Below are 16,512 nucleotides of genomic sequence, written 5' to 3'. Positions count from 1 at the left end.
ACTGGATGGAAACCTCCCTATTCCATAATTGGCAGACAGACATCTGGCCTACGGGGGTGGGGGGTCTCCAGTACACCTGTACTGTTCAAACCATATAACCATCTTACCTTGTCACCACTACACTATGTGGATAACATGAAGTACACTCGCATTCTTTTAAAGTTATTTACAAGATCATTCTGCCCAAATTAAGGTCAGTCAGTTCCTATAACTTCCAGCCCCATAGTTTAGGACTACCACCATGGCTCTTCATTGAATGGATGAGAGACTGATCTTACTCATTAGTGTTACAGTTTGCAGTGCCATGTAAACTATATGCCAAATATTCCCAAATAATGATCCACCTTTGAACAAATAAACTTGACTCGGACCAGGAAAAATAATCCAGGATTAGATCTATGGCATCTTTGTCTAAACTGCTCAACACTGAAATTCTTCTGTGTGGTAATGCGACTGGTAGGCCTGTTGTACCAAACAGCATGGGTGCCAGATAAAATATTATAGCTAGCCCTGAACAGTAACTACTCTCATGAAAGAAAAACACCACCAACTCTGCTCTCAAAATTAAATTATACCTATTCTAGACTTTCACCACGAAGAGGGAAGTAGTCAGGTCACTCGTACTAACATGTTTAGACTATTGCAATAACTTGCATGTCACACAGCACAGAACGATTGAATAAATCATAATTGAAATAACTCTGATAATCCTCTGAATTATGATTTAGAAAGTTATGCATACTAGGATCCGGGAAATGTATTTTCATAGTTACCCAATCGACATTTAGGGTATGAATGTCATTCTATGTCCATGCTGCTGGGGATATTGAAAAATCCCAACATTTTTCTAAAAGGTATTTTTGGAATAAGCACAAAATCATTCCTTATTCCATACCCCAAACCATTAAATGTACTTTCAAAGGGCACTGAAGACAACTGTGTTCTTGCTACGCTTCCCAAACTAACTTTAATGTACCCTTCAACATATGGCTTTGGCACGTCAAAATAAATCCACCCCAATAAATGGACGAACCATGTTCTACATGCACCTGTATTAGGTCTCTCCCATAAAAATCACCATGCCTCCAGCCCTTTTCCAATTTTTAAAGTGTCATCCATTTGTATGCAGCGTGACACAAAACACAAGTGAAAAAACACAAAAATATGATACTCTACATACTGGCAAGGAACAGGGATTGAAATGCAACCACACGTGTTATATGCCTAATAACAGGATCTGTGACAGTCATATGATGTTGATCGCATCAAATTTGCACCACTTACTTTAAATATTTTGTACAAAAACTCAAAGTCCTCTGTCTTTCCAATGGATGTCATAAAAACGAAATTGTCAAATATGCATTAATGCTAAATGTCTATGTGTCCTGAGCCGCTAATCAAAAGATGGTACGCAGAATCGGGGAGTACAACAGATGTGTGCAACATATTTGTGCCTGGCAGAGAGGTTGCTAAAAAGTTGGTGACAAAAACCAGGTAGGCTGCTAGAAAGAGCGAAGACACAGCACTTGCCCATGGAAACAGGACAACTTTAGCGAGCTGCATAAACTTACCTCAACATTTACTGGGCCACTGTGGCTACCTTAGCTACCGCCTTCGTCAGATTTAAAATTGGGGCCACCGCAGGCGGCGTAGGTGTTGCATGATTTTCCTCTGGTGTATCAAAAAAATATGCCTAGACAATCGAAAAAACATCACAGAATTCGATTAACCAGAGGTTAGGCAATGTGAGTTTTCATTTCTATCGCTAGCAGCATAGAAGGCACTTATTTTCTGTAAATAATACATTTTTGCTGATTTACACAACATTTTTTGAAAGAAAACCTACAAAGGTGACCCATCTATGACAGTAGATGTACTTGTTTAAAAGACACTGAACCAGGTCAATTTTCGTGTTTTGTTATGCTCATTATTAGATAGAAGTATTGCTCATGGTTAATTATTTAATTCCTATCTTAAATAGGTTTGGATGAAGGACTATTCTCACTCGGTTTTGATATCCTTTCCCTGTATGCTCTCGAGATACTGCAGACACGCCCGGCAGGGTGGCATGCAATTTTGGCTCACTCCTCCAGAAGGCCACGAAGATACGGGTTCCTCTACCAAGAAGACCTGGTACCACTGGGTGATTTTTCTCCTGTACTTTAGCACCTTGAAGCAAATTTTGTGCTAAATGGAATTACAAATAATGATCTTAGACTAAATAATCGGACAGACTCAAGGAACATGGCAAAGTACTACGTTACTCATTTAACAAAGCAGGAAGAACTGACAGGCATGGGACTGATGCATATACCCTCACACAGTACCTTGATTACATAGAAGTCTTATACTCCAATATGCGTCATCTAGGATGTCATTCTACGTGGCAAATCATAAAACCTATTGAGGGAAGGGATTGGTTAAGGGAACATATCTACGTATAGGACATATACCAATTACATCATTGGCTACCCCTTATCTGTACTACCACTAAAATACACATAGTACTGAATATAGCGGACAAAATGGCAGTGGGTTGGTCTATGCAACATTGCATGCGAGGTTGCCCCTTAGAAACACTGATTGGTTGGCATGCTATCCCAACCTTGGAACTTCGGCTCTTTGGTGGCACATATGTGAAATGAAACTTAAGTGTTTGAATCCCATCATACTACTCCCCGTTTTTCCAATTAGTCCATCATCTCTCATCGGTCGGCCATAAACCAATGTCTTCCATCTGTAATTGACCTTGTAGCCTGCTCACTGTCCTGGAACATTCAAGGGAGTGTGAGTACACTGCTATTTTCATCTGGGGTTCTAATGAATAGTCCTTGTTTTCGACTTCTGAATTACGTGTGAAGAGACCATGAATTTGTCCATTTGAGCCTTCTATTCAATGCTATTTGATTCAATTAAGCAGGGTGCCGTTTCTCGTCTTGGGCTCTAGAGACTTGCTCACTCTACCTTTTACATACTTCATACACTTCGTAGCTTATCTTGGCTAACTCCCCTTGTGACTTGCAATTATTCCTTAAAACCATCCTTGATCCTTGGCCACCATAGCCTTCCTGTTCTGCACACAGAGCTTTGCAGCCTTTCCTAATTCTGCAATCTTGGTCTGTCTTGGAGGTAGCTTGGTTGAATTCACATTGTATATTTAGGTTTCCTTTCTACCATGTGTAATCTACGTATGGGATACATTACTCACCGTAATCGTATTTCTGATGCTTGTATCTGCTTAGATCACATGCTGTGCATAGGCCGACATCTAGTGGAAGATGCAGAGCATTACAGTTTGTTTTTCGAAACTCGAAAATGGGCGTCGACACAGGGCGTGCCAGTAATACTATCCCTAGTGCGATGTCCACTGTACCCTGATCCCTCACGCGTCTAGGACCCTCAGATTGTTTTTTTCCGCCATACTGGTCGGAAGCATCCCGTGGAGTTCCCTGGCCTTAGCCGTAATTCTTAAGAAAAATCTTAATATTTCACCATTGCTCCACCCCAACGTCGAGACACCGACTTCGACACTCGATGCCGGAGCCGGAGAGAAAAATCACCCGTCGACAGCTGCACGAAGGACTTGGGCCTCGGCCCTACAAGTAGGGAGAGTGGGGGTGGCACACATCTCTACATTCTATGTATATATAGGCACTTTTTTCCTTATATATATTCCTACACACAGCTAGCCCGCTGCCACAAGGTGCATATGGAGGGTACCCCTTTCCAATTTTGCCCCAAGTGCAACCGCAAGTACCCCTGGGTTGACAGACACGCCACGTGCAACCTCTGCTTACTGAGGGACCACCCCGAGGCGAACTGCAGAGCGTGTAGTAGGTTTAAACTGAAAAACACTAAAGGACCGTTCGATCAAGCGTTGGGCCCACCATGCCAGGCGTCAAGAGGCCATGGCAGTGGAGGGCGCCTTCAGCGATGGCAGCGACGCCATGCTTTTGGACGGCGAGGGCAACGTGGTGTCGAGAGACAGCCAAGCGCAAGTCCCCGATCTTGGAAGGTCATCCGGCAGGGCGGCTATGGGGAAAAGCCCCGGCGACACAAGCGCTACCCACAGCACTTCCACCAAACACGCGAAGTCCCAACGAGACTCAACTTCAGTTACATTGTTACTGTTTAGTATTTTCATATTGTTCCAACATAGGTTCATATATCCTCTTCGTGACATCACTCTGCTCTCGTCAGATTTCTCTTCATAGTTCCATGATGTCCATAGGTGCGTGCTGACATACCTCCATGCGGCATCCTTCCACACTTTCAGTGGGAGGGTACATTCTGTATGGCTGTCTGAGTGCATAACGTCTCTCATACACTCGATGCAGTATAGGAACGACACATGGTCTCCCACATATAGCTCTTCTCCTGTTCCAGTATGAAGGTGGTGAGGGGGCAGGAGCTAGTGAGAAGGTATCCACCTGCTACTCTACATTCCATTCTAAATTCATTGAATTCGATGACAAAGTGAACCGGCTGAGGACACTGATTGGGACAATACAGCTGTGCAAGGAGAAACCTTCTACACAGACTTATCTTGATGTCCATATCACTCCTTCAACACAGAATATCTCAGTGCACGCTGTCCACCAATTGTTGCCTTCGTCCCGAGCAGAGGTTGGCCTATTTTCTGTGTGGAACGAGGACCCCCTTCACAGCCCAAAATTCAAGACTCTTCTGACCTTTATGTGTATTATGTATTTGTATTTCATTTATGCACATTTTGTTTGATGTAGTCCCTTTATTGATGAATGAGTGCGAGGCAGCATTTGTCTAGATGTTACTCAGGTTAGCATCTTGTTCATTCTCTGCATTGAGTTCTTTAGTAAGCATGTACTATCACGTTGTGTTCAAAAACATATTGCTGTGATTAAATGCTATATGTAACTTAGATGTATTGTTTGCCTACTATGTTTGCCTACTACAGTGCTGGTTACCTTTATAAACATTGAGTGTAATTTCCAATCGTTTTTGACTCGCTTTTGTATTTACTAATTCCCTGCAAAGTGTCCTTTCCCCTGCATTGTGACTATTCAGAATGGCCTTGACACGCGCTTAAGTTTATTTTACTTTACCCAAGTACACTGGTCATACTGTGTGATTTTCTGATCCGATTTATACATTTTTGTTTTCCAACTTTGCCTCATCAGTACTTCCTATTGCACTTCAGTGACATAGATGGGCTCAGTAGTGGTAGAGAGTGGCGCTCATCGCGCAAAAACATTACGAGGTACACTCACACATCTGAGTCTCACAGCAGACCATATAAGTGCATCAAATAGCGGAGAAAGCACTGTCGGCAGCACCTAACTTCCTAATGGGGTGCGAATGAGAAGAATGCCCCATCTGCAGTCCCAACAAATATTATATTATGTTATATTTGTATACTGCCTACTGCCATTGGTATGGCCTTGAAGTGCTGTGGTGGATGAATGCCCTTTGGAAGGTCACAGTCTGTGTTGAACTGTAATGACGCGAGTGGTAAAAAGCATTTGTGCATTTATAGCTCAATCGAAGGTAGGTAGAGAGTGGCTAAGTATCTAAGAGCAGCCCATATTACAAAAGGGAGAGTATGGGTGCTGTGTCAAAAGTGTCAAATGCACGTAGCAGTACAGAATAATATATTGAAAACAGTTATGTACAGTGTGTCTTTCTCTTCTCAAATCAACTTCTTTAGGACAAATGTTTTCAGAAGGGGTATACCTTCACTTTTCGCAAATAATGTAGCTGCACTGGGGCGCACAGTTGAGGGGGCAGACCCACGCTCAGTCACCCAGCAAATGATCATGGCACTGGTGCTCCAGCAAACGCTTGTAGTATTCTAAGGTTATGGGTCAATATTTTTCGCAGCATCCGGTTCTTGCAGCAGTACATTTAGTCCAAAGGTGACTGTAGATTCACCCCACCTGTCGCTTCTGACATCAGGACTTTAACATTGTTTCTATTATTTATTCTTAATTGAGATCGTGTGACTGAGTGGCAGCACATTTGCTACAAGAGCAGCAGCAGCTACTGGTTTCCCAGGTGCAGTGCTGAGCGGCATAAACAGCTAGGCAGGAATTGTCGGACCATGTCTGGTGGAACGTAGTATTATATTTTTGTTAAATACCGTATTGTGTAACTTTACTCTCTCCGGTTGTGTGCTCAAGCTGTAAAATTGTTCCTCGTCATCGGGCACATGTTGCAATGAAAAAAAAAAACAGCATTTGATAAGGATTTAGTTATTCAATTGATTTTGTCAGCTCTCAGTTGCATCTGTGTAGCACACATTTCCAATAATATGTCCCATTCTCGTTTAAAAAAAAAAAACTTTCCCACTTAAAGCAAACTTTTCAATCTAAAGAATTAATAGTTTTAGGTCTATTTTATGAGAGTAGACGTGAACTTTGAGTCAAAGTGGTCCTTGGGTGGTCTGTATAGAGAGCGCCAGGCACATTTGAAGGTCTTCGACATACGAAAGGGGTCCAAACCCGATTGAGGGAGACCTGAAGTACAATAAGCTTGGGGCAGGGAGCCCTCTTGTAAGTTGTTGTTGAACTGTGACGTAAGAGGTCTGAGCCTGATGGAGGGGGCCCTATGTGAACTGTGTGCTGTAAGGTCTGAACTCGGCAGAGGGGACCTTTGTGAATTTTATGTTTGAATACAATTTTGAAGGTCAAGAAATGACTAACGTGGAAGGCCAAGTGGTCCTCAATCCACGGTTTGGAACTGCTTTAAGTGTTAGAAACGGAACCAGAGTGTGTCATCCTGCCTACAGGGATAACCTTACTCCAAGAGGTTTAACGTAAGTAGGAGGGCTGGTTCAACTACCTTTATTCTTTTGAACACTGATTTTTCCTTTGTATACATTTCTCCTTTTTACACTTTTTTGTTAGCATAGGCCATTTTGATTTGACGGACTCCACTAGGACCGTTTTGTTTATCGTTTGATGGTCGAGACTACTCCCATCTTAGTTATAGGGCAACATAGGAGTTTCTCCAACAAGGTTTTACTAATTGCATCCATTGTGTCCGTCATTTGTGTGATACCATACCTTCTCTAGTGGAGACAGGGCCCCGGGTAGTGAGGAGAGTCCATGGGATGAAACACCGTTTTTTTCCTCTGCTAGGAAGTCTTGCCACTGTGTCAAAATAGTTTATGGCTTATTGTCCTTTTAATGTCTTTCAAACTCCAATAAAATCTAAGATTGGAAACCCTAAGGTTGTAACATCAAAACACATACCAAAAGAAAGGCTCTTCTTGGTATTTAAAACCAAATGCTCCTCAATCCCAAGGTTGCACTTTAAAGGATTGTGGAAATGTTGGATTCTCTAAACCATCTTCGTCTGTAAAAGTTAAAACCCACAGTCCCTCTGTTAAAAATATTAAGGAAATTCAATATACCCCAATCTAAACCTAACTGTTGAAAAGAACCACATGTCCCAGAATCCTAGAGGAACTCAGATGAGGAAGATGGCTGAAGAGGCATGTAGATGTAGTAGTGAGGCAAATAAGCCTAGCAGCAGTTCTAGGAGTCAGGTGATTGAAGCTAATGGCTCACACCTGAAGCCTATTGTCAAAACTGGGACGCAGGAAAGGAGAGGCGGAAGGAGCAGAAGTAGTAGAGCAGAAGCACAAGGCTGGCAAGTCACAAGGAAGTGGAAGCACAGAAGGGACGTCGGAAACGTGGAGACAGCAGATTTCACCTGGAAGTTCTGAGAGGGTCCCGTGTTTCCAAAAATAGTATAGCAGAGGCTGCAAAGAGGAAGATGTGCTGGAAGTACTGTATTCCCCATGTGAGCCGAGTTGCTTTGTTGCAGACCCGTGACCGTGCAGAAGCCCAGGCCAGAAGCAGAAGGCAAGCGGAGGGTCTCGGGAGTGAAAGCGGCTCCAAATAAAGTGTCCGAACCGGAGAGACACATGCTGGAGAAGGGTGTGGGTCCCAAGTGAGCCAGAAGTAGTAGCGGTGGTGGAGGAAGTTGGGGAAGCAGAGAAACCCACAACCGCAGTGTCCCTTGAAGCTGGCGAGTGAAGCACAGCGTTCAGATTCACCCAATATGGACGTCCAGCAGGATGCCCACAAAGATTCAGCAAGACGAGCTTCGGAATTCGGAAGACTGTGCACGGCACAATGGCTCGAGGTCCCAGGGTATTGCAGCCCTGCAAGGTCGTTGCAGGACGTGGGATGCTCAAAATGCAGGTCTTGAGTCTAGTGGATCAAACCAGGCTCTGTGTTGGGGTCGTCATTTTCAGAGTCCCCAGGTCGATTGGAAGGAAGGGCTACAGCAGGCTCTCCGGTCGCAGGATTCGTCTCATCCTTCATCGTCCTCTTCGGATTTGGTTCCAGTGGTCGACTAACTCTTCAGCTTCCAGGATCAGACTTTTATGCAGGAACTCAGCCAATCAAACAGCCATGCAACATTCAAACTTGGGGGCTTGGCAGTCCTTTCAGGACAGCCAGCCCCCAGTTTGAATGAGATTCTCGAAGTCAGGCTAGAAGGCAGTGTGCTGCAGAGTTTTGGACTCCTCCCTCGCTTTCAGTCTTCACAGACACTCTGGAGCCTGGGCAGGGAATCCACAAGATTCCCACCAAAGAAAACATTTACACAAAAGGTGTTCCCGCCCTGGAGGTCAGGGGAAGGAACATGAAAGGACAAGGAATACGAAGACAGGGGCCATTTTGGTAAAATTAGCACCTATGGGTGCCTTTACCAGGGCTGGCAAAGGTGCACCGAATTAGGAAAAAAGGTTCACTGCCACCGACATTAAAGGTAAGCTTGTCCCTGTAACATAAATGTTACAGTTAAAAGGAGGAAGGGCATACATTGTACCTCCCCAGCACGCCACATAAGGTGGGATGTGCTGGTTTCACCTAATAAAATGTAAAAGGGATCCAAAGATCATTTCTACTTTTGTGAACTGTAATTCTCACAAGAGTCCCAATAAAATTGGTGCTATAGGCACCTGCACAAGAACTGTTTGAATTTACTGGAATGGTAAACGCCTCTTGCCCAGATTTATGAGTTGTTTCAAATGAGGCCAATTAAATCGTCCCGCTTGCTTGGACATCGCAAATCGATGAAGCCTATAACGACGTCCTTAGCCTACTCGGTGCCCCCCTAAGAAAGTATCGCAGTAGTAGTAGACAGACCCTCGATGTCAGATCATAAACCTTTTACTGAGGTTTGAAACCAGGTATGTAGTTGTCCTGGCAGCCTTGCAAATGTCTGTCTTGGGTTGATTAAGTTATGTATAAAGTAGCACTGCCCTCTTAGACCAAGACAATTTCCTGGAGAAAAAAGGTTTGCATTTGTGCCAATTTGCATAGCCACAATGCCTTGCTGTTGTGGCTCAGAACTGGAGGTGAACTTCCAGCGATGGCTGCTAGGTGGCGTTGTGGAATGTCAGACATGGCTCAAATGGACGATACATTACTTGCTGTAATCGTATTTCTGATGCTTATATCTGCGTAGATTCACATGCTATGCATAGGCCGACATCTAGTTGTAGCCGTGGAATATTACATTTTTTGTTTGGGAAACTCAAAAAGGGGCATCGGCAGGGCATTTAAATAATACTATCCCTAGTGTGAAGTCTCCTGTGCCCATGGTTCTTCACGCGTCAAGGTCCCTCAGATCTTTTTGTTCCGACATAAAGTGTAGCGTGAATAGAGATGTAATAAAGCAGATAAGAGTAGATAAAGCCAGAAAGCATCTATGCACCTTCTACTCCACAGGGGAGGAAGGGTGGGCGCATGTGAATCTAAGCAGTTACAAGCATCAGAAATACCATTACGGTGAGTAATGTATCCCTTCTGAGGCTCGTAGATCTGCTTAGATCGCATGCTATGCAAAGACTAGCAAGCAGTGTCTGGAGAAGGGAGGTGGGTTGTGAGAAGGTACAGCAGCAAATAGATGTTTTACCACCGCTTGTCCCACACCTGTGAATCTGCTTTATAATGTGTGTCAATGCAGTAATGGTGAGTAAAAGGATGTATGGAACTCCATGTAGCTGTTTTCTGCAAACAGCATCCAGAGGGACGTTTGCAATGAAGGCTGAGGTAGCTCTGCTGCTTCTGGTATAGTGAGCCCTGGGAGTGAAAGGTAAATCTCTTTTGGATAGGGAATAGCAGAGCTATTTGCACTTGACTATCCATTTGGAGATGTTTTCTGATATATGATCGCCCTCTCTCCCAGGTGCTATGGAAACAAAGAGTTGGTCTGTTTTCCTTAGGAGATTAGTTTTGTTCACATAGTACAGGACCGCCCTCCGTACATTAAGTGTATGGAGGATTCTTCTTTCAGCTGAGTTGGATAGATTTTGAAAGAAGGTAGAAAGTTCTATGGATTGATTAGCATGACCCCTTGAAATGAACTTAGATGACAACCTAAGATGTGTTCTGAGAACAACCTTGTCTTTGTGGATTATAGGGTCTTGTACAGATAAGTCTTGTAGCTCACCGACTCGTCTTGTAGGAGGTAATGGCTACTAGGAATGCAGTTTTTAAGTCAAATGTTTTAGGCTGGCCTTGAGCATAGGCTCAAAGGGCAGATCCATGAGTTTGGAAAACACGACATTAAGATGCCAACCCGGTGGAGGGTTAGAGACGAGATGGTATAGCCTCTTCACCCCTTCCATGAATGCTTTAATGACAGGAACCTTCCACCAGGACACCTTGTTTTGTAAAGCAGATATACTTAAACGAATGCCAACATTTACCAAAGCAAAACGTCATAGCCTAAATCCTGAATCCCCAAACAGCAATTCATTCTATAAGGACTATTAGTTAGCTTATAGGTCATGGGGCATATAACCTAAACATGATTTGTTTTTACATATATACATGTATCTTAGTTCTGCGTTTTCCATAGGTCAATGGGTGAGACCTCCCAATACTATTAAAATTCCTTTTGGTTTCTTAAAACCTAACTTGCACAGATAGACATATTACTTTGCTCTTGATTATATTACTTATCATAACACATGTTCATTTTGTACATCTTCCAATCATTACAGTTACATTTTGCATTTCATCTTGGTCTTCTTCTCTTTGCCTTTTATCAGCTAGATATTGTCTGAACGCACCCCAGGCATCCTTCGGTCGGCATTTCATTGGGAGTAGACCTGGGTATACTTCATTATCATTCGCCCAGGTCATGTCTCCCACCCATTCTCCCAGCTCAGGTGGTTCCTTGCACTTCCAGCGCATTAATATCGTGCATTTTGCAAATAATACACTCAAATTAAGAAATGTGCGATGGATGGGGTTCATCTTGGTCACTATGCCCAGTACACATGCTTCCGGTTCCCATTGTATGCGGTGATCCGACATCTCGTCTAGTGCTGCACAGATGTTAGACCAATACCTTGTGAGCTTTGTACATGACCACAACATTTGTAATATGCCAGCATTTTCACTCCCACATCTGGGTCATTTTCCTGATGTTGTGCTAGACATGCTTTTGAGTGGTGCGGGGGTGAAGTGAGACCTGTTGAGTATCTTATAGTGAATCAGTCGGTATCTGGAGCTAAATTGTATACTTTTTGTTAACCCACATAATTGCGGCCACTCTGGCTGTAAAGGTGGTTCCCAGATCTTGTTCCCACTCTCCTCTAGCATTCGAGGTCTGGGATACTCTGATAGGGAGATTTTGTAGAGTGTGGAGGCAGATTTCCTCAACGGACTTGGAGTGAGTAAATATCCCAGGCTTGGATGTATCGGGGGTTCTTCAGGGAAGTTCTGCAATACATTGGCCATCGCTGAACGCAACCTGAAGTATTGTAATTTTTGGAGTGGACTGCCCCCCACGATCACTTTGATCGCGTCCCAGCTAATGAAGTGCCTATCGACGAATATGTCTGCGAAGAGTTTGACGCCTCTTTCTTTCCAGCGTGTGGCTAGTGTCGCATCTTGCAATGGGGGTAGGTAGGGTGCGTTCCATATGGGCATCTCGGGGTGATACAGCACTGTGCCTCTAGGGGTACCCGCTAGTCTATCCCATGCTCTACATGTCACATGTGTTGGGTTCATGGAGTTCCCTCGCCGCTAGCCTATGTAGAAGCCCTGTGGGACCCACCTTGTGTTTCAAATTATGCATTTGGTGCTCCGGGCCCCCTTCTGTCCAGTATATTGCGTAGTATGCCTGATAGGAAATAGAGTTCAAAGTCGGGTGCAACTAATCCACCCTTCTTGTATGATTCAGTGAGTCATTTCCAGCTCACTCTTGACTGTCCTTTCCATATAAAGGCCGAGCAAGCTCCTTGAATCTTGGTGAGGAAAGCTCTACCCGGCCACACTGGTATTGTGCTGAATAAATAAAATAGTTTTGGAAGTATGATCATTTTGATCAGTGCTAGGCCTCCCATCAGCGAGATAGGTAAGTGATTCCACCAAGCAATTTTGGCACAGAGTGTTTCCACTAGATGCCCATAGTTAAGAGTTTGGGTAGTTGCGTTGTACGCTCTATATCTACTTCCAGATATTTCACCTTATGGGGGGCCCATTTGAGTCCGAGCAGGTCCGCGGGGCATGCTGTTGCATTCGTTAGTAGGAAAACCTCTAATTTAGGGGCATTCAGCCTAAGACCAGAATATTTCCCAAATTCCTGCACAGTGTTTAGAATTTTTCCCATATTCTCTGGGTTCCTGATATATAGCATGATATCATCGGCGTAGAGGGTAATAAGTTAAATTTTGACAGCCAAAAGGTATCCCTGCTCTACTGTAGCTTGCCTTCAGCAAGTTTGCAAGTGGTTCGATCACCAGAGCTAATAACAGTGGCGAGAGTGGGTAGCCCTGTCTCATACCTCCAGCCAGCTCTAGAATTGATGATAAGACCCCATTTACACAGATCCTCGTGTAGGGTTGCGCAGATAGTATACTTACCCATTTTATGAAGTTCAGGCCAAACCCATAGTTTTCAAGGACTCTGAACAGGACAGGCCAATCTACAGTGTTGAATGCCTTCTGCATGTCCAGGGCCATTGCTATCCCCTGTGTGTCTCTCGGGACATTTGCAAAGATATTATAGCAACAGCCAATATTGGTTGCTGTGGACCTGTCCTGTACGAACCCGGCTTGGTCTTCATGGACCATAGGCAGCATCAGTGGGTTGAGTCGAGTGGCTAGGATCTTTGCAAACACTTTCGCATCCGTGTTTATGAGGGACAGAGGGCGGTAGGAACCACATTCTTCAGTCTGTTTTCCAGGTTTGAGTAGCAAAGTTATGACTGCTTCGCAAGTGGAGTCTGGTAGTTCCCCAACTCCAGCACCTTAGACCATAACGCAAGGAGACATGACCCTAACATCTCTACGAATTCTTTATAGATTCTGCCATCGTTACCCGGTGCCTTTCTGGCCGGTAGGGCATTTATAGCTTCTTTTATTTTGCTCGGTGTCAGGGGGTGTCTAGGGCATCTCAGGCTTCACCAGACAGAGTTGTGGGTATCTTAGATAAGTAGTCGTCTATTTCCTTGTCCGTTGCTGTGCTTTGGGGAGAGTACAGCAAGGAGTAGAAATTAAAGAAGACTTTGCTGACTTCTTCCTGATTTGTTACAACAACTCCATCCGCCCTTGTTATACACAGTATGTTCGTGGGTCCCCTTTCACCCTGAACCATCAGCGCTAGCAGTTTAACGGGTCTTTCTTGCTCGCCATACCGCCGTGCAGCCGCTGGTCTATCATAAAAACGTACTTCCTGGTCCGCTGCAGTCCGGTAGTCGTCAAGGTGCGTTTTGATCGCAGAGGCTGTCTGCGCCGCTGGGGCGGTTGCATACTGTTCTTCTAGCTTAGCCATCTCTCTGTCCTTTCTCTTCAGCACCCTCTGTATGTTTAACACCTTTCTTAAAATAAGATATTAGAATTAAAATTAGAGTTTGTCCCATCACCAGACTCTGTACAGTAATAATATCACCATTCAACTAATTTCTGCAGATTACTACATGTGGCTGGTCTCACTTTGACTCATTTCTGTTTTAAATTTACGGCACCTTAATTCATGTATTATGGTACTTTGGCTATCTCTGTCATTAATTTCTTTGTGTCTTTCTTTTAACATATGGCACTTTAGACGTAGCCATATCGACTTCCAGACTTGGTGTAGTGCTATGTGTACCTTTTCCAGTTCAGTGTTTAAGCAGAAGTCCCACAATTCGTTCGTTTTGATAGTGTTGTACCTTCCTACAAAAGGGCCCAGCAGCGTCATATATGTGGGTCCCATCTTGGGGCATAATGTCAGAACATGCTGAGGGGTTTCCATATTTTCTTGTGACCGCCAGATTCGCTATGTTCTTTGCTCTATAAGAACATTAGCCCAGGCCCCTTGCAGGGCTAGTAGCAGGAGTTGATTAACCCGAGCTGTAATACAAAATGTTGCAGTGCTGGGCTAGGACACGGCATCAGGTATCTCTGCGGTTTCAGGTATGTATGTCTCACCTGGTTTACATATGTATACTGTTTTAATGTCTCCAGGCGGGCAAAGTTATTGATCCAATCTCACGGTTCGATCTTAGTTTTATACAAGGTTCTCAAGATATCATAACTCGTAACGCGTGCGAAATCTGGCATCCACCCAATTCTGGTGAAACTTTCCTCATTCAGTTCTGCACAACCCGGCTATCATAGATTGTTCCCAAGAAATGAAATAATGGGCACTTCAGATTGGATCAGGATTTGATATAAAACAAGTCTCTACGAAGAAGTAAATGGCTATTCAAGGACAGTATACCCAGTTTCAGTCAGATGCAAGGCATGGGGGTAGAGTGGGACAGCTGTAATAGTTTCCTGCAGAAATGGCCTTTCGATCACATTTAGCCATTCTCAATCCCTCATAGTAATGGCTTCTAGCCCGTACAGGATAGCTGGTATAAAGCTCTGTTTATAGCATTTAAGCACCCCTTCTATAGAGTACCTCGCCGTATGTTTCGCAAACTCATTAATGACCCATGGCAGTGGTCTGGCCTTTCTTTTTTCCCCTTCTAGAATAGTACTGTAGTCTCCATGGGCCCTCATATCGAGTCCGAGGTAGGGGTAGCTATCTACGTAATCTAATGTGTGCTCTTTGTCTGCCCAAATATTGACCCTATTTATTTTTCCTTTTGTCACCACCATCATCATCATTATCTTTGTCTTATCGTGGTTTATTTTCAAGTCATTTTGTTTGGCATACTCGCACAAGTCTTTGTATTTATTTGTGGCTTCCCCTATCGTTCGATGTATTAGAAACAGGTCATCTGACGACTTAATCTTTATTAGTTACATATTTGGCTTTTTTGTGCTCCCTCCATATCCCCTCTGGTATTGGGTTTATCATCGTACCCCTTGTGTCCCCTTTAGCCTTGCCCAAGATTTGCCAGATTTTCCCCACATTGTCGCTGCAGAGCACTGAACATGTGTTGCCATTGCACATTTAAGCTTGTCATCCTCCATCTTTTTAGCCAGCACTTGTTCTGCTTTTTAGCCCTTCTTATTTTTGCACTTATGATCATATTGGGTATTTTCTCGCTTTTTATATTCCTTATTGTTCTCCTCAATTCCCTCTTTGCAGCTCTTATTTTTATATCAAAACTATTCGAATGTTTTCCCTCAATCATTATCCCCATATCGTGCTTGTTTTTCCCTGCATCATAAGCCAACCTTTCCAACCAGGCACCAAGTTCTGATACACTGCAATTTCCTAATTTCTGGCCCTCGGACTTCACCCATTGTTGAAGGGCTCTAGAAGCTTTAGTTATATTTCTGGGTGTCCAAGTTATCCTATTGCCCCCTTGGTTCACATTAATATCGTCTCAGTTTGTATCTGCCAGTCCAGCATCAAAACCAGCATATGATGGCCACAATACTTGGTTTTTCTGGGTCTCGAGTGAGATTACTTTCTATGAGCACACGTTGGAACCAAAAAAGTAATCTAGTGTAGTAGCATCACTACCCATGGTCCATGTGCATTGGCCTGGGCATTCCACTTCCATTTGGCCGTTGTGCATCAGGAGATCCCAATCTCTTAACATTTCGATCCAACTTTTCACTTTCTGTTTACCTTTGGGTTTGCACATCCATCACACTATTTGGCCTAACGTTTTTGTATTGTGGTCTACTGGCGTGATCTCTGCATCCTGCATTAAGTACTCCTCCCAACAATACAAATTCATGGTCCTCTACAACTAACCAGGTTGCACATATTGTATAGTTATCTGCTTGAATCCCATCCAGTTCCTTACTTTTTGGCGGTATATAGAGATGTATCAATTAGATCAATATTGCACTTGTGGCCTCAATTATTTCCACCTCAATTAGCAATATGTTCCTAGTGCTCTGAATCATAGTGACCCTAAACGTAGGTATAGAATGTCGTATTCCTATGATTAGGCCCCCATATGCTCTCCATCGTTCTCCTTTTTCCACCAATTGCTGATATAGGGCGAAGTCCTCCATATAAATATTATCAGTGAGTCACGTTTCCTACAGAAACATCACATCATTTTCTTCAAGTAGGAGTCGTGACCCGCCCTTCCCCAACAGATGTGCAT

General features: G+C 43.8%; 1 protein-coding gene across 1 annotated transcript in view; it reads right to left on the bottom strand.

Annotated features, from left to right (window-relative positions):
- The window catches only part of YIPF1 (Yip1 domain family member 1), a 211,348-nt gene that overhangs the window by 51,862 nt on the left and 142,974 nt on the right, over positions 1-16,512 (bottom strand). Inside the window, exon 9 of the mRNA XM_069642160.1 lies at positions 1,572-1,693. Within this exon, the coding sequence (XP_069498261.1) occupies positions 1,580-1,693 (114 nt within the window). The 3' untranslated portion in view covers positions 1,572-1,579. The remainder of the gene's footprint in view (positions 1-1,571; positions 1,694-16,512) is intronic.

This window comes from Ambystoma mexicanum, chromosome 1q, assembly GCF_040938575.1.
Source record: "Ambystoma mexicanum isolate Mex_15411 chromosome 1q, UKY_AmexF1_1, whole genome shotgun sequence".
Taxonomy (NCBI): Eukaryota; Metazoa; Chordata; class Amphibia; order Caudata; family Ambystomatidae; genus Ambystoma; species Ambystoma mexicanum.
Note: the sequence above shows the minus strand (reverse complement) of the source record. Positions and strands in the feature narration are given on the sequence as shown.